This window comes from Carcharodon carcharias (genome assembly GCF_017639515.1).
Source record: "Carcharodon carcharias isolate sCarCar2 chromosome 29 unlocalized genomic scaffold, sCarCar2.pri SUPER_29_unloc_25, whole genome shotgun sequence".
Classification (NCBI taxonomy): Eukaryota; Metazoa; Chordata; class Chondrichthyes; order Lamniformes; family Lamnidae; genus Carcharodon; species Carcharodon carcharias.
This window is the reverse complement of record NW_024470671.1, coordinates 24651-43646: the sequence shown is the minus strand read 5'-3', so window position 1 is coordinate 43646 and position 18996 is coordinate 24651. Positions and strand designations below refer to the sequence as shown.

At 43.6% G+C, this 18996-nt stretch overlaps 2 protein-coding genes across 2 annotated transcripts in view; both read left to right on the top strand.

Moving 5' to 3' along the window:
- LOC121274073 (sialic acid-binding Ig-like lectin 9) overlaps positions 1 to 5334 on the top strand; it is a 74245-nt gene extending 68911 nt beyond the window's left edge. Inside the window, exons 6-9 of the mRNA XM_041181219.1 lie at positions 292 to 585; positions 1984 to 2080; positions 2804 to 2885; positions 4181 to 5334. Coding sequence (XP_041037153.1) covers positions 292 to 585; positions 1984 to 2080; positions 2804 to 2885; positions 4181 to 4429 — 722 coding nt within the window. The 3' untranslated portion in view covers positions 4430 to 5334. The remainder of the gene's footprint in view (positions 1 to 291; positions 586 to 1983; positions 2081 to 2803; positions 2886 to 4180) is intronic.
- Positions 5335 to 8413: 3079 nt separating this feature from the next.
- On the top strand, positions 8414 to 15414 carry LOC121274072 (sialic acid-binding Ig-like lectin 14). Its single transcript, XM_041181217.1, has 4 exons — positions 8414 to 8453; positions 11859 to 12224; positions 14343 to 14422; positions 15376 to 15414. The coding sequence occupies exons 1-4, from the start codon at positions 8414 to 8416 to the stop codon at positions 15412 to 15414; spliced, it is 525 nt and encodes a 174-aa protein (XP_041037151.1).
- The last annotated feature ends 3582 nt before the right edge of the window (positions 15415 to 18996 follow it).

Here is an 18996-nt window from a genome sequence, read left to right as displayed (position 1 = left end):
CGATGATAATTTTAAAATTGTGTCATTGCCGGACCGGGAGCCAGTGTAGCTCAGTGACCAACAGGGAGTGATGTGTGAACGGGACTCGGTGTGAGTTAGGACACGGGGACAGCAGAGTTTGGGATGAGCTGATGTTTACGGACAGTGGAAGATGGGAGGTCGGGCAGGAGAGTGTTGGGATAGTCGAGTGCGGAGGTAACAAAGGCAGGAATGAGTGTTTCAGTGTTAAGATTCTATCTTACGCTCTAACTTTGCTCTGACGTTGTCTCATTGTTGTCCTTCCCTCCTCAGATAAGCCGGAGATTTCCCAGCAGTCGGAGTGCACTCAGAGGTCAGAGGGGGTCACCTGCGTCTGTGTGGCCAACTCCAACCCACCCGGAGACCTCACCTGGCACCTGCCCAGTGCCAACATCAGTGGTAACCAAACACACGGAGGTTTTGTGTCGTGGCAGGTCAGAGATGGGCATCTGGTGACTGGTTCCCTCACCCTGATGAGACCCCAGGATGAGGCGGGAGTGATGGCATCCTGCTCGGTTCAAAACCCACACGGGGAAGCCATGTTCAAGGTGTATCTGTGGGTCAAAGGTGAGAGACTCGCTCAGGATCGATCTCCACTCAGCTGGATTGATCCCTAAACTCGAGAATTCCCTCCCTCAACTTCTCCACCTCTCTCTCTACCTCCTCTAAGATGCTCTTTACAACTTACCCCTTTGACCAAGCTTTGAATCACCTGACCTCATGTGACAATGGCAACACTTGGTCAAATTGGAGCCAGGCCGTTCAGGGGGTGATGTCAGGAAGCACTTCTTCACACAAAGGGCAGTGGAAATCTGGAACTCTCTCCCCCAGATAAGCTGCTTCATTGGGTGCAAGACAGAAAGCTTTGACAAAATGTCCTTTCTCAGCAATACTCAGGTTCTCCTCCCAAACGACGAAATATTATATATAAATATTACATAGATTTACATCGAGAAAAATTATATATAAATGTTACATAGATTACATTGATAAATTTTATATATAAATGTTACATGGATTATATTGATAAATATTATATATAAATGTTACATCGATTGCATTGAGAAACATTATATATAAATGTTACATAGATTACATTGATAAATATTATCTATAAATGTTACATAGATTGCATCGAGAAATATTATATCTAAATGTTACATAGATTACATTGATAAAAATTATATATAAATGTTACACAGATTAAATGGATAAATGTTATATTTAAATGTTACATTTATTACATTGATAAATATTATATATAAATGTTACATGGATTAAATCGAGAAACATTATATATAAATATTACAGAGATTAAATGGATAAAAATTATGTATAAATGTTACATAGATTATATTGATAAATATTATAAATTTATGCTATAGGGATCACATTGATGAATATTATATATAAATGTTACATGGATTGAATCGAAATATAAGACTTGCGTTGATAAAATACTTAGGAATTCCCAAAACGCTCGATAACCAGTGAAGCAGTTTCAAAGTGAGCTCACTGTCATCATGTAGGAAACGCAACAGCTGATTTGTGCACAGCAAGATCCCACAAACAACAGCGTGAAATTGAGGCGATAATTGATTATTTTAGGGAGGTTAGTTGATACATATATATAGAAATTACATATATAATATGGGTCACTAATTATCTTAAGGGAGGGAAACCTGTCCATTTTAACAGGTCTGGGTGTATATGTGACTCCAGTCTCAAACACCAACATGGTTAACTCTTACCTGCCCTCTGAACTGCTCTCCCAGTTTGGGTCAAACCCGTGGTTCAGGAGGAAGACCCCCCAGCACCATCTCAAGGGGAAACTAGGGATGGACAATAAATGTCAGCATTGCCCGAGAATGAGTATTTAAACATTGAGTGAGTATATCGCTTCTCGAGATACATCGGAGCATCATTCTAAACCTGTAGTGCAGTAATTAATGGCTGTTTTTACAGGTAGAGACTCCAGTAAATGGACAGTAGGATTGCTCACGGCTGGGATCATGTTGAGTGTTTTCCTGGTTGGAATGTTCATCTTCATCTGTGTGAGAAAGTAAGTCTGAAGATTTAACTTGATTTTAATATAAACATTTGTTGAGGACTAATTGGACAGTTTTTACAAAGGGCCAGCACAGGCACGATGGGCTGAGTGGCTTCCTCCTGAGCTGTGAGATTTAAAATTCTTTCATCGAATGTGACTGTCACTGGTGAGGCCGTTATTAAATTGCCCATCTCTAATTGCCCCTTGAGAAGGTGGTGGTGAGCTGCCTTCTTGACCCGCTGCAGTCCATGTGGTGTAGGTACACCCACAGTGCTGTTAGGGAGGGAGTTCCAGGATTTTGACCCAGCGACAGTGAAGGAACAGTGATATATTTCCAAGTCAGGATGGTGAGTGACTTGGAGGGGAACTTCCAGGTGGTGGTGTTCCCATGTGTCTGCTGCCCTTGTCCTTCTAGATGGTAGAGGTCGTGGGTTTGGAAGGTGCTGTTGAAGGAGCCTTGCTGAGTTGCTGCAGTGCATCTTGTAGATGGTACACACACTGCTGCCACTGTGTGTTCGTGGTGAAGGGAGTGAATGTTTAATGTGGTGGATGGGGTGTCGATCAATCGGGCTGCTTTGTTCTGGATGGTGTCAAGCTTCTTGATTCTGTGCTTTGTGCAGAAGTGATTTAAACAGACAGTCCAGTCGTTGGTGTAAGGTTACAGTGGGCTCTGTGTCTGTGCTGCACTGACTCTCTGCTATATGATAACCACAGTGTGATATTGTGTTATTGCAGGAGAAAGACAACGACAGAGGAGAGAGTTTCAGGGACCAGTGACATTGCATTGACCCCCAGTCCACTCTCTGTGAAGCACCAGGTACAGGAACTGTTTACACTCACTCCAAAGCTTCAATCTCAGTGTGTAGACAACACATGTCCCAGATTCCCAGCCCAGTTACCCACTGATTTGTACCTGTGGAGTTATCAATGGTTCAGTATCGCGCTGTCTCTCTGTTATGACACAGCAACTGGTAAAGGCTGTTGTTTAAAATCCCAGAGGGAAACTTTAAACAACTGTCATAACCTATATTTCCCAGTGGAATGTTTGAGATGCAGCTCTAAATTCAGGAATAAGACCACCAGTTCTCGAGATGGTTTTATATCAAACTACATGAGACATTTATTAATTTACACAAGTTAACCATATGCACATCGCTACAAACTAGTATTATCATAACTTTATAACAAATTCCCAAACTAATCTCCTCTAAGACAACCCATAGACTTTAAGCAGATTCCAGGCAATGCATTTTGCCCTCACAAATTCCAAATGAGGTTCCTTTCACTTTGGTTCCTTTGCAGACAGGTGTAGGCTTACAGCTGCTTTGATGTTAGAAGCCTCTGCTCTGCACACACAAAACTGCTCAAGTTATACCCAGCACTTCTCTTTGAATGTAAATTCTCATTGAATCATCAGGACCTTTGAACTCCACCCTTCATCGTATCAATTTTATTAGTAATATAAACATTGATTCGTTTAAGATTTCACTCCCAGACATTGAATGCTCTGTTTAAAAATGCAAATTACCCCTTTACCTCTGTGTTTACATCTCAAAACTACTTGACATCAAAGTACCCAGACTGGCTGGCTTTAATCCAATTAAAACACTCACAGACACACCCACAGACTAAACCCCTGTTTAAAAAGACAATTTCCAATTACATTACATACATTAATAGATTAATAACACCCTATCTCTATCCCTTTCTCTCTTTCTCTTCCCTCTCATCCTCTCTCTGATTACAAGGTTCATGTTAATGAGCCTCACGTCAGACACCTGAGTGCAGAATCCAAGCCGGCACTGGCCAGAGACATTACCGGGGGAGTGCGAGACTGACAGAGGGTCAGTACTGAGGGAGTGCTGCGCTGTCGGGTGTCAGTACTGAGGGAGTGCTGCACTGTCGGGGGTCAGTACTGAGGGAGTCCGAGACTGACAGAGGGTCAGTACTGAGGGAGTGCTGCCCTGCCATAGGTGGTTTCTTTTATATGACATGAGAGAGAGGGTTAAACCCACTGAGCCACGACTGACACTAACGATGCTGCACAATAATTTAACCCTATCAGTGCCAGTAAATGATGTGAGGATGTCTTCTGTTTCCATTTCTCTGTAGGGTAAACAGAATGTGCTGATTACTGAGACCTGGGACACAACCAGAGACACAACTAGCGAGGGGGAGACCCCAGTTCCCCGGGGTCTCTCTGAAGGTCCAGTGGGAGGCGATGCTGGATATGGGAACCACTACAAACCCGACGAGCTTTTCTACGCCAATCCCCAAGTCTTCAGGGTGCCCAGTGGTGATGGGTCTGTCCACAGGGAAGAGGAGACGGAATACGCACAGATCAGATTCAAGCGAAACTGAGTGTGAAACGGGAAGAGGGGGTGAGCAGGTTTGTGGATGGGGGCAGGGATTGTGATTCCTTGGAACATGAGACAACCCACTGGGGGAGAGGGGGAGAGAGGGAGGAAGGGACTGAATGGGTCTGTGGTTGGTGTGGTTTGGAATGAAATGTTTCCCCAGAGACGACTTGATGCTGAGTCATTGGGGACAGAGATTCAGTGTCTCTCTCTCTCCCAGTCTGTCTCTCTATCTCTCTCTCCTTCTCTGTCTGTCTCTCTCTCTCTCTCTGTCTCTCTCTCCTTCTTTGTCTCTCTCTCTCTCTGTCTCTCTCCCTCTGCATCTCTGTCTATCTCTCTCCTCCTTTAACATGGTCTTTATTAACTGGCTTTGTTAACTCAGCTTTTTGTCACCTGTCCCTTATATCTCATTATTTGTCTCAGAGATGGATTTATATGTGGTTAACAATCCCCTGAAGAGTTTTGGGACAGTTTGCTACATTAAGTGTGCTATATAAATGCAAGTTGTTGTAGTAATGTTGATCTGCCTCGATTCAGAATGGAAACACGGAGAATCCTTCGACAGGGCGTGTGTGCAACAGGCTCGCAATAAATACATTGCACGGCAACAACTAAGCATGTCCTTTGATGCTGATGCATCCCAGTCCTGCTGTGTGGACACATCACAACCGAGGGACTGCCTGACTGCGTGCAGCCAACATGGCCGAATAGTAATTAGCAAAAATGTGACATCACTGAACTTTGTTAACATTTCAGAATGTGCTTTCTGAATTCTGCAACTTGTTTATTCTGTGATAGATTACAAGAAGCTTTTGCATTTTCTATAATATTACATTTATTGTCACAAGGGATTGAAATGCCCAGACAACTCTGTACAGATATATTTTTATTAAACATCTTACTCTGGGACAACCTTCCTGCTCCAATCTGTTAATTCATGTCATTGCATTTCCCCACCAAATTATGTAAATTCCTGTGTCCACATTTATCATGAAAATTTCCCATGTAAACATGTCACACTGTACTTACACTCTCTTGCCAGTGGTGGTGCTGTAGGCGCACCAAATTCTTTCTCAGAGACTGCAGCACATCTCCCAGTTGTCTTTACAATATTATTAAGATACAGGGAATGGGGACAATCTTCACACTGTGGTTACGATGTTGTTAAGACAGAGAGCTGGTGAAACCTCCCCCCCCTCCCGAGGCAGCATCTGTTCTGGCTGTGAGACCCCCACACTTATCCCATGCCCCCTGTTCAGTTCCCCATCCCTGCTCTAACTTAGCGCTTTTACACATGAAGGGCGGGGCCCACAGGAAAGTGTGGAAGGGCTGCCCATCGCAGCTGGAACAAGGAACCTGGCGGGTCTCCCAGGATAGAATGGCAGAGTGGGGGAGGGGGAGCAGTGGGGTCAATATCCACACCCTCCAGGAGGGCAGCATCACTCATCAGGGAAACGCAGGGCCGAATGCCCCTCCACCCGCATTCACCGGAAGACTTTTGAAGGTTGCCGTGGCCAGATTTGAATCGGCCGCTGGGTCACCATTGGTCCAAGCAGTCACTAAGCACCCACCCCTGCCCGCCCCTTTGCACTCATTCTGCAGCCACATCTTATGCTGGCAGGCCTTAATTAGCCCGCCCGCGTAAAATCGCAGCGCGGAGCTGATCGCGGGCGATAGTCGGATTCCTCACCGCCCCCAGCCCTGAGCTGCCCTGCCGAGGGCAAAAATCTGACCTAAATCCTGGAAGGATCCCAGCAGAAATATAAGGAGGCAGAAATGATAATATGAGATTAAACTAGCAAGAACCATAAACAATGACAGTGAGATGTTGTACATTAAAATAAGAGAGAAGCTACAGTAATAATGGGACACATAGAAAATCAGACTGGGGAATTAATAATGGGAAACAAGGAAATGACAGAGACTTTCAACAAGAATTTTGTGTCTGTGTTCACAGTAAAAATCTCTAAAACCATCCCAAATAGCAGGAGAAAGTCAAGGTGCTACAAGGAGGGAGGAACATAAAACAATCACTATCACCAGAGAAAAAGTATTAAGAAAACTAATGAGACAAATGCTGACAAGTCCCATGGAGCAGACCGCCTGAATGTGAGGGTCTGAAAGGAAATGGCTGCAGAGACGGTGGATGCATTGGTTGTAATCTTCCAGAATTCCTTAGATTATGGGAAGGTCCCAGCGGATTGGAAAGACATAAATGAAACATCTCTGTTCAATAAAGGAGGGAGGCAGAAAGCAAGAAACTACAGGTCAGTCAGTCTAATTTCTGTCATTGGGAAAATACCAGAATTTAATATTAAGGAGGTAGCAGCAGGTCATTTAGAAAACCATAATTCAATCAGATAGAGTCAACATGGGTTTGTGAAAGGGATATCATGTTTGAAAAAATAATTAGATTTCCTCAAGGATGTAACAAGTGGATTGGATAAAGGGGAACCTGTAGATGTGGTGTATTTGGGACTATGACACAACCAATGGTAAAGGCTGAGTTGTTCAAATCCCAGAGGGAAAATTGAAACAACTGTTATAACCCAATTTTGCTGTTTGTAATTTCGAGATGAAGACTTTGAATTCAGTAGGAATAAGACCACCGAGGATTGTGGGTTCAAGAAAAAACACATCTTTTGGCTCCTTCTAACTAGGTACAAGATTTTACCCCCAGTCTTGAATGGTTTATTCAACAATTGCAAATGAACTGTTCTCCTCTCAATTTACCTAATTAACATTTCAAAACTATTAAACATTAAAGCACAGAGACGAGCTGGCTTTAATCCAATTAAGACACACACAGACACACACCTATACATGGGCCACCACAAGAATTCTATTTTAAATAATAATTTCCAAGCACATTTCACACACAAATATCTCTTCATGACATTGGATTTCCAAAAGGCATTCGATAAGGTGCCACATCAAAGGAGACTGCACAGGGTGAAATTGGATGGTGTTGGGGGGGATATATTAATATGGATAGAGGACGGGCTAACTGACAGGAAACAGAGAGCCAGGATAAACGGGTGATTTTCAGCTTGGTAAACTGTAACTAGTGGAGAGCCACAGGGATCAGTGCTGAGGCCTCAACTATTCACAATCTACATTAGTGACTTGGATGAAGGGACTGACTGTACTGTAGGCAGATTTTCTGACTGTGTGGTGAAGATAGGTAGGAAATATATAAGCTGGGCAGGAAAGCTAGTTCTGAGGAGGACACAAAGAGGCTGCAGAGGGAGATAAATAGTTTCAGTGAGTGGATAAAATAATGAGCGGATGGAATATAAGGAGTGAAAATGTCAGGGTGTCCAGCTGATCCTACTTGTTCTGTTCTTATATTCTTATACAGACACAGGGTTTGCTGTCAGTGCACAGCAAAGTGCTGTTCTCTCACTTTGTTCCAACTTCCTCATTTTGACTCACAGTGACACATCAGCCCTTTCTAATTAAATACACAGAGGGAGCAGCACAGGAAGAGGTCATTCAGCCCAAGCAGAGCGTGTGGGCAGTTCCTCCCCAGGCGAGCAGTCGGACAGGTCCTGGGTAAGTAACAGAATGATTGGAATTCTCTTCCATGACCAACACCGTCCTTTGTTGATGTTGTGACTTTATAAAGACAGATTCCAATGATTGATGCCTTTGAAAGATTTCTACTGATTATTGAGATCTGGGTGTGAGGCTCAAGTCTGTCATACAGAACATCTTTCTAGCTCAAGGGACATGAGCTTGGGGACGTCCTGAGGTGGTGAAAGGTGCTATAGAAATGCAAGACCTTCATCGTTTTCCTTTCTGAAAGCCTTGTAACTCTCTGCTGTGCACCTATCATCCCACAAAGAATCAAATTAGTCTGTGAAGATATTGTCTAAAAGCAGTTCTGATCTCTCAAGAGCTGTCGGACAAGAGGTGAAGTCTCATTAACTCCTTTCTCTTTCAGAACTTCACAGTTAGAAACTGAGGAAATATCTGGGAGTGGACAATGATCGGTAAATCATACTTCCTCCTGTCACTTCTCCAAGGTAATATCATCGTCAGCTCGGACAGACCTTTGGTTAATAGTCTTTGTAAACGATCATTCTTATTGAGCTCTGATCGGGAACTGATTCAGCAGTGACCCAGTGTACAAACTCACACCATGTCCCATTTATCCATCACCCCTGTGCTCACTGATATACACTGACTCCCTGTCTGACAGCAGAATTGGAGGAGAGCAGAGGCCTTGGAGGGTTGTAGGGGCTGGAGGAGTTTGCAGGGTTAGGCAGGTTTGTAGCAGCGAGAACAGATTCTTAAAATTCAGGTGCTGTCGGACGTTGGTCAGTGAGCAATGGGGATTGATGGGTTGAGCAGAGAAGCAGGGATAAAACCTGGGGGGGTGAAGCCTATCCTAATGAGAGGTCTCCGATAGCAATGGCCTGAAATTTGTGTCCTTTGCTGGCTTTATTCAAAATTTCCCATGAAGACAACACAGCAGCTCCTAGAATAGACAGGTTGTTCAGAGTCACACTTCCTGTCCATTCTCACCATGCTAGATACTTCAGTAAGGGAGCAAGATAACTGATAGAGAGAAGGAAGGCAAAGCTGTCAGTGTGTAAAGCTGTCAAATATTCTGAGTTATCATGAGTGTCTCTGATCTGCTGCAGAGTTTAAATTTCACAGAATCTGAGCACTTTGCAGCTCAGAGAGAGACCATTGACTCACTGCCTGAAAGGGCGGTGGAAGCAGATTCAACAGGAACTTTCAGAAGAGGAACTGGATAAATAATTGAAGGGAAATTTGCAGGGCTGTGCAAAAGGTGCTGGAGAGGAATTGGGAAAGAGTCAGCACATGCACGATGGGTCAAATGAGCTCCTCCTGTGTTGTATCATTCAACAATCAGAAAATTTAAGACCCTTGTCAGCAAATCTTCAGAATCCTGCTGAATCACAGATGTTTCAGAAGGACAGGGAACAAGAAGTTTCTGGTATCAGCGTTTCATGTGGGGCCCAGTTCAGTTTGAACAAAAAAAATGTCAACAGCATCTTTGAAAGTCATGAACCCACCACAGTGGCACCTCCGACACATGCAGATCTCAGGCTAGAGGCGCTTTGTTAGTGTGTTTCACAGTGTCTGCTGGAGTAGGGTCAGTGCTGAGCTTGGGGACAAGTCAGTCTACAATGCTGCATCGGAATCAACAATACAACTATATGGGGTTTGGATCAGAAATAATCCCTTTGACAATGAGGATCCAAAGAGATTCCATATTCCATCGGATGTCTAATTGGGGTCCATGATTTTCCAAGGGGTCCTTGGCAGAATCAAATTATCGAGCAATAGTGTGTAAAATACTGGAGAGAACGGGAAAGGTGGGATAAATGGAAAACTGTTCACTCTGTTTACACTAATGGGAGTTAGTCTCAGTAATGGAGACCATGAAACTATCATCGATTGTCATACACACCCATCTGGTTCACTAATGGCCTTTAGGGAAGGAAATCTGCTGTCTATATCTGGTCTGGCCTACATGTGACTCCAGACTCATAGCAACGTGGTTCCTCTGAAATGTCCGAGCAAACCATGCAGTTCTCACCATGCTAGAAACTGCAATGAGGGAGTAAGATAACTGAAAGAGAGAAAGAAGCCAAAGCTGCCCATGTGGATAGATGTCAAATATCCTGAGTTATCATGATTGTCTCTACTCTGCTACAGAGTTTATGTCAAGGGACATTAGAGATGGACAGCAAATGCTGGCCTTGGCAGCGACGCCCACATCCCATGAATGAATAAATTTTAAAAATCTTATTACTTGGAAGGTGCAAGTGCAGGTTGTTATGATCCTTGAGCAGACCCTCTCAGCACTGACCCTACTCCAGCAGACACTGTGAAACACACTAACAAAGCACCTCTAGCCTGAGCTCTGCATGTGTCGGAGGAGCCGCTGTGATGGGTTCATGACTTTTAAAGATGGTGCTGTTTATTTGTTCAAACTGAACTGGGCCCCACACAAAACGTTGATACCAGAAACCTCTTGTTCCCTGTCCTACTGAAATATCCATGACTTCAGCAGGATTCTGAAGAGTTGCTGATGGAGGAACAGACACCCATTTTTTTTTGATAATTTACAGTTAGGAACCAATAATATTTTGTTTCAAGTAGACGAGGTTTGAGATTTAAGATGCTTGCAAAGAGAATAAAGCTACAAGATTCCATGAATTTTAAACAAAAAAAAATAAACTTTACTGCACCAGCTCAGATAGATAAAATAATTCACAATATCCACCTTATACCCTAACATTCTGGATTAATATGAGCTCATGTGAATTAACAGGCAAACTGTGGTCTCACAGCCACACTACTCATTAAATTGTAAACACGACCAAGACAGATCCCATGGATTTCACAACAACCCACCCGGACATCAGTGAACACTGTCAGTCAACCAATCTCACTGAAACTCTATTTCTCTCATGAGGGATTACAATCTTCAACATCGAAGATCTTGCCTTGGAATTCTGTCCAAAAGTCGCTTCAACTCGGATGGCCTCAGTGACGTTCCACCTCACAGGGTTTCCATCTCTTCTCCTGAGGCTCCATTGCCCTGGATTCCCGACTATATACTCAAGCACCACTAGGATTAGATGAAAGGTTTTGATTGACTGGGTAAGCAGAGAATGTTCCCTCTTGTGGGCAGGAGAATAACTAGAGGCCGAGTGATTGGTGATTCCTTAAACATTGAAGAGGGAATGAACACCAATCAGATTGAATCAGATTAGCCAATCAGCTGTGTTGAAGAGCAGACAGGAATGTTAGGCTAATTAGTGATTCATGACGGTGATAATGGGGGGAGTTCTGAGGGCTCCTAATCCATTGTCCTGTCTTGTAAATCAGCACTGAATGGATCTCAGTTGGTGTGTCTTGTAGACTCTGTGTTGGGTGGAAGACTGGCTTCACTAAGGGGAAGCGGTAGCAGAGAGGTATTGTCACTGGGCTAGTATTCCAGAGGCCCAGGGTGATGCTCTGGGGCCCTGGGTGTAAATCCCATCACAGCAGACGAATGGGATTAAAAAGCCTGGTTCACTGATCACCTATAGGGAAGGAAATCTGCCACCCTTACCCAGTCTGGCCTACATGTCACTCCAAATCCACAGCAATGTGGTTGACTCTTAAATGTCTCTGATTGACATGGGATGGGTAATAAATCCCATGAATCAATAATTTGAAAAAAAGCTAAACAGTGATCTGAGGACCATGAGCCAATGTAGCATGAACTTGTCCACTCCTGCGTCCAGGATTCTCTTCTGTCCGTTGTGAAACCTTGGGGAGTTCCTTGTGTGTCCTGTAGATGGTCCACACTGCAGCCACTGTGCCCCAGTGATGGAGGGAGTGGATATCAAGTGTAGTGGATCTACAAACCATCCAGAGTTAAATATTGATATTTCTCTCCCCAGTTGGACTGTCACAAGAGTGGAAAGGTGACACTCCACGAGAGGTGACAGCGCAGGAAGGTTCGTGTGTACAGATTCCATGTCATTACAGTTATCCATCACATTTGGAAAACCAACCACGAGTTGGAGTCTGGTTTAATAATGAGGAATGGAGAACATCGTCTACAGCCTTTCACTCCAAGGATCACAGTCACGAGTTACCACGGTTCCACCATCGGACCCGGCTGTCTGGAGACCTGAAAGATAGCGACTGTTCTCTGATTATAAACAACATCACACGGGAAGATGCAGGATCTTATTATTTCAGAATAGAATTTGACAGCAGAAATAGATACAGCTACTATCCTGTAACCCAGCTTCACGTTTCTGGTAAGTGCTGTGTTATAATTACTCAACAATTCACTTTCAACACTCAATGGGAAATAACACAAACTGTGACGTTTACATATTAACACAAAACACAGCTTATTATAACACACTGTCTGATTCTCAATAACCTGCTGATAGCTTCCAGTTCAGTCCTAAAGCAACCTCTAATACTCACTTTAATATCAACGATGAAAAGCATTAACTGTATTATCAGGTTATCCACTCCCATCAATCTCTCCTGTCCTGTTTGAAAGTCTGACGTATCGATAAAAGAAAGATGTGCATTTCTGCAGCGCATTTTACCACCTCAGGAGGATCAAAATGCCTTCATATCCAATGAAATTATTCCTGAATTGTAGTCACAGATGTAAAACACAGCAGGCAGTTAGTGCACAGCAAGATCCAACAAACCACAAGGTGATAAATCACCCAGATCACTGAGGAAATGAGAAGCCAGTGAACTCAAACCTTTGGTCTGATGAAGAGTCATACGGACTCGAAAAGTTAACCCTGTCTTCCTCTCCACTGATACTGTCAGACCAGCTGAGTCTTTCCAGCAATTTTTGTTTTTGTTTCAGATTTCCAGCATCCGCAGTATTCTGCTTTTAACTCCAATCTCTGGTCTGAGCCTCTTCTCTCATCCAGTGTTTTCAATTCACATGTCTCGGAGTGAACGTGTATTAAGCTGAGAGACAGGAACACTACTGCCAAAGAGCAAGAAAATCTTTCCTGAACATTGTAATCTCTCGGTTCTGATATCATCCTTGTAAAAGTGCTTTCTCTTGTGGGACTGTGATTTCTATTTGAACTGATGCTTCACGTTATATTTCTCTAAAAGGATCCATTCTCTGTCTGTTAGATTTCACAGATAAACCCACGATATTCCCTGCTGAAATTATTGCAGGAAAGCGTGTGGATTTAAGCTGCACCTTCAACACAACGTGCAATGGAACAGCAGCGAATGTCTTAACCTGGGACACTCCCACTGACGTACCTGGATCAGTCTCAAACACTGTAACTCAGCATGGTGTCACTCTGACCTATACTTCTGTTCTGACCCTGATCCCATCACTCAAACACCACGGACACACTCTCAGCTGCAGAGTGAGATATCCATCTGTTTCATCGGAGCGGACCCTCGTACTAACTGTGCAAGGTAAGAACGGACACTCTTCATTCTACATTAGCTAGAAAGCTCTACATAGTACATTGCAAGATCCCACAACTGCATTGTGTTTAGCAACAAATCAATAGTCTTTAACTGATACAAATTCACCTCTGACACTGCAGCAGTCCCTGAATACTGATTCTCCAACACTGCAGCACTCGCTCAGTACTGAGTCTTGTTCACAATGAAATCTTTAATTGTTCTTAGATGCTCCACAGAATCTCTCATTTACTTCGCTTGATATGATTAATGCTTCATCGATCAATATAATTGAGGGGTTCATAACCATCACTGTGGAATGTGAGTTAATGCAAACTTCAACATCACACACACACACACACACACACACACATGCAGAAACACACACAATCTCAACTCACACAAGCACACACACACACATGCACAGACACACGTGCGCACACACACACAAACACACATGAGTGCGTGCACACACACAGATCCTTATTGTACAGAAACATACACACACAAGCCAACACACACATACACACACAAAAACATGTGGGTTCCCTCTCCTCTCCCAGTGCTGCACTGGAGTCTCAGTATCAGCTCCGATTCTGTGTTGAAGGAAGGTAAACTCCAGATCATCAAGACACTGAACTGGTTGGAGCAACCTCCTGAATGGAGAATTGTAGTTTTACCCCTCAGTGCTCCATTGATCAAATACAATTCATTGCCTTTGAAGCCTTTGGGGACATCCTGAGGATCTGAAAGGGAGTTTCCTACATTCTAGATGGGCACCTCCACTGGTGGGAGAATGTAACTGCAGTGTGACAGTTTACATAGGCAGTGCCCATTGTAAATGTGAAATAAGTTCTTATCCTGAGGGAAGGTACCTGGAAATGCATTCAGACATCAGATACGGAGACATGATGCATGGAGTCTTGCTGTGCCCTATATTTGCTCATATTAAAATCTTTCTATGTTTATAGATGCACCACGGAATCTCTCAATTACTTCTCTTGGTATGATTAACGGTTCATCAATCAATATTATTGAGGGGAATTCTGCAGTGATAATCTGCTCTGTCGAGAGCTTCCCAGCTTCTAACCTGACGTGGCGACATCTTATTGTCCCAATGAACAGAACAAGTTCCAACAATGAGCTGTGGTTGGTGATTCCTCACGTTACATCCAGGGACACTGGAGACTATCAGTGTGTGGCAGAGAATGAACATGGAGCAGTGGAGGGGTTCATAACCATCACTGTGGAACGTGAGTTACTGCAAACTTCAACATCTCTCACACACACACACACACACTCATGTGTAGACACATACATGCACATTTACACACAGTCATACACGTGCAAAAACATACACAGAAACACACACACACTGAACTCACACACACACACTCACACGTGCACACACATACTCATAAACATGCACACACATTCACTCATGCACAGAAATATACACAAAGACACACTCACATATGCGCAAACACATACACACATGCACACACAGACACATGCATGCATACTCACACAAACACACTCACGTGCAGAAACACAAACACACACACATACACACACATGCGGTCCCTCTCCTCTCTCAGGGCCGCACTGGAGTCTTGGTATCAGCTCTGATTCTGTGTTGAAGGAAGGTAAACTCCAGATCAGCAAGACCCTGAATTGGATGAGCAACCTCCTGAACAGAGAAATGTAGATTTACCCCTAAGTGCTCCATCGATCAAATACAATTCATTGCCCGTAAATCCCTTGGCAAAATCCTGAGGATGTGAAAGTTTCTTTCATTCGAGGTGGACAGCACCTCTACTGGTGGGAGAATGTAACTGTAGTTTGACTGTTTACATAGGCAGTGCCCATTATAAATTTGACAGTGGAAGTTATATGAAGGGAAGGTACCTGGAAATGCATACAGACATCAGATACAGAGAGATGATGCATGGAGTCTTGCTGTGTACTTTGCTTGCTCACATTAAACACTTGATTTGTTTTTAGATGCACCACAGGATCTCTCATTTACTTCGCTTGAAATGATTAACACTTCATCGATCAATATGATTGAGGGGAATTCTGCAGTGATAATCTGCTCTGTCGAGAGCTTCCCAGCTTCTAACCTGACGTGGCGACATCTTAATGTCCCAATGAACAGAACAAGTTCCAACAATGAGCTGTGGTTGGTGATTCCTCACGTTACATCCAGGGACACTGGAGACTATCAGTGTGTGGCAGAGAATGAACATGGAGCAGTGGAGGGGTTCACAACCATCACTGTGGAATGTGAGTGTACACAGACTTCAACATCACACACACAAACACACACACACATGCAAAAACACTCATGTGTAGACACAAACATGCACGCTTACACACAAACATACGTTCAAACACATACACAGAAACACACACAAACTCAACTCACACATACAATCATTCATGCGCACACGTAGACACACATATACACACACACTCACTCAAGCACAGATGTACGCACACAGACCCACATACACAAGCGCGCCCACACATGCGCAGACAGACACGCGCATACACACAAATACAAACTCACTTGTGCAGAAATACACACACACACAAGTGTGAGCTCCCTCTCCTCTCTCAGTGCTGCACTGGAGTCTTGGTATCAGCTCTGATTCTTTGTTGAAGGAAGGTAATCTCCAGATCAGCAAGACCCTGAATTGGATGAGCAACCTCCTGAACAGAGAATTGTAGATTTACTCCTCAGTACTCCATCAATCAAATACAATTCAATGGCTTTCAATCCCTTGGGGGCATCTTGAGAGTGTTAAAGGATGTTTCTTTCATTCTAGGTGGACAGCAACTCGATTGGTGGGAGAATGCAACTGCAGTTTGACAGTTTACATAGGAACTGCCCATTATAAATGTGAAAGTAATTTTTCATGAGGGAAGGTACCTGGAAATGCATTCCAACATCAGATACAGAGAGATGATGCATGGAGTCTTGCTGTGCACTATGCTTGCTCACATTAAAATCTTTATTTGTTTTTAGATGCACCACAGAATCTCTCAATTACTTCTCTTGAAATGATTAACGCTTCATCGATCAATATAATTGAGGGGAATTCTGCAGTGATAATCTGCTCTGTCGAGAGCTTCCCAGCTTCTAACCTGACGTGGCGACATCTTAATGTCCCAATGAACAGAACAAGTTCCAACAATGAGCTGTGGTTGGTGTGTGTAAGTCTGCGTGTATGTGGCTACACATGAGTGTGTGTGTGTGTGTGTGAGTGTGTGTGTGTGTGAGTGTGTGTGTGTGTGAGTTTGTGTGTGTGTGTGTGTGTGTGTGTGTGTGAGTTTGTGTGTGTGTGTGTGTGTGTGTGTGAGTTTGTGTGTGTGTGTGTGTGTGTGTGAGTTTGTGTGTCTGTGTGTGTTTGTGTGTGTGTGTGTGTGAGTTTGTGTGTGTGTGTGCCTGTGTGTGAGTTTGTGTGTGTGTGTGTGTGAGTTTGTGTGTGTGTGTGTGAGTTTGTGTGTGTGTGTGTGTGTGTGTGTGAGTTTGTGTGTGTGTGTGTGTTTGTGTGTGTGTGTGTGTGTGTGTGTGAGTTTGTGTGTGTGTGTGTGTGTGTGTTTGTGTGTGTGTGTGTGTGTGTGAGTTTGTGTGTGTGTGTGTGTGTGTGTGAGAGTTTGTGTGTGTGTGTGTGTGTGTGAGTTTGTGTGTGTGTGTGTGTGTGTGAGTTTGTGTGTGTGTGTGTGTGTGTGTGAGTTTGTGTGTGTGTGTGTGTGTGTGTTTGTGTGTGTGTGTGTGTGTGTGAGTTTGTGTGTGTGTGTGTGTGTGTGTGAGAGTTTGTGTGTGTGTGTGTGTGTGTGAGTTTGTGTGTGTGTGTGTGTGTGTGAGTTTGTGTGTGTGTGTGTGTGTGTGTGAGTTTGTGTGTGTGTGTGTGTGAGTGTGTGTGTGTGTGTGTGAGTGTGTGTGTGTGAGTGTGTGTGTGTGTGTGTGTGTGTGTGTGTGTGTGATGTTGAAGTTTGCATTAACTCACGTTCCACAGTTATGGTTATGGACCCCTCCACTGCTCCATGTTCATTCTCCCTGGAGACTATCAGTGTGTGGCAGAGAATGAACATGGAGCAGTGGAGGGGTTCATAACCATCACTGTGGAATGTGAGTGTGGAGATACATTTGTTTGTTTGTTGTCACCGTGGTCTCTGTGGAGCCATTGGGATCGTGTTGTTTTTAATCCAGTTTTCTTCAATCCTCGCTCAGTCCACGTTATCCACACATCCAATCTTTCCTCTCCCTTTCTGCTTTTGCTCTCAGTTTCTCCTTCAATGGTTGTCAGGACAAGGCTGTCAGGTCTTCGTTTCCAATCTCCGTACTTGACGACCTTTCTATCTCTAACTGTCCTGAACAACCCTTTTAATCGCTGAACTTCTCATTCTTTAATTGATAAATATTATAAATAAATTTTACATGGATTACTTTGAAATGCAACACTTGTATTCATAAATTGCTTAGAAATTACTATACATTCAACAGCCAATGAAGCATTATCGAAGTGAGCTCACTGTTGTAATGTAGGAAACACAGGTACTTATTTTTGCACAGCAAGATCCTGCAAACCACCGTGTGATAATGACCTGATAGTCGATTATTTCAGTGAGGTTGGTTGTTACATGTGTAGAGACTACATACACTTTAGGGAGGGAAGCATGTCTCGATGTGGATGTGACTCCAGTCTCAGCCACCAACATGGTTAAGTCTTACCTGCCCTCTGAACTGCTCTCCCAGTTTGGGACACACTAGTGGTTCAGGAGGAAGACCCCCCACCACCATCTCAAGGGGAAACTAGGGATGGAAAATAAATGTCAGCATTGCCCGAGAATGAGTATTTAAACATTGAGTGAGTGTATCGCTTCTCGAGATACATCGGAGCATCTTTCTAAACCTGTAGTGCAGTAATTAATGGCTGTTTTTACAGGTAGAGACTCCTGTAAATGGACAGTAGGATTACTCAAGGATGGGATCATGTTGAGTGTTTTCCTGGCTGGAATTTTCATCTTCATCTGTGTGAGAAAGTAAGTCTGAAGATTTAACTTGATTTTAATATAAACATTTGCTTCAATGTTCTTTCCTTAAGTCGGTGATTCTTTCCCTTGGGATCAGCACCAGGTCCCTCTCCGTAAGTGATCCCTGTGTCCACTATGATCCGGAGAGAACCTTTCATTGTCCTGTATCCAGGTAAACAATCACGAGACCCAGAGATTCCTCACTCTGCACGATTACTCCTGGATAAACATTTGCTTCAATGTTCTTTCCTGAAGTCGGTGATTTTTTCCCTTGTGTTAAGTGCCAGACACCTCTCCGTAACTGGTCTCTATGTCCCTTATGATCCAGAGAGTGTTTTTCATTGCCCGTTATCCAGATGAATAATAATCAGTTGCTGTGATCTGGAAGGTGCTGCCTGAAAGGGCGGTGGAAGCAGATTTAATAGGAAGTTTCAAAAGGGTAAATGGATAAATATTTGAAGGGGATCATTTGAATGGCTACGGGGGGAAGAGCAGGTGTGGAGGGGGGTCAAAGATATGGCGTGTTATTATAATGATATTATACTTTAGGCTTATTTATTGTACAAGACACAAAGCACCAAT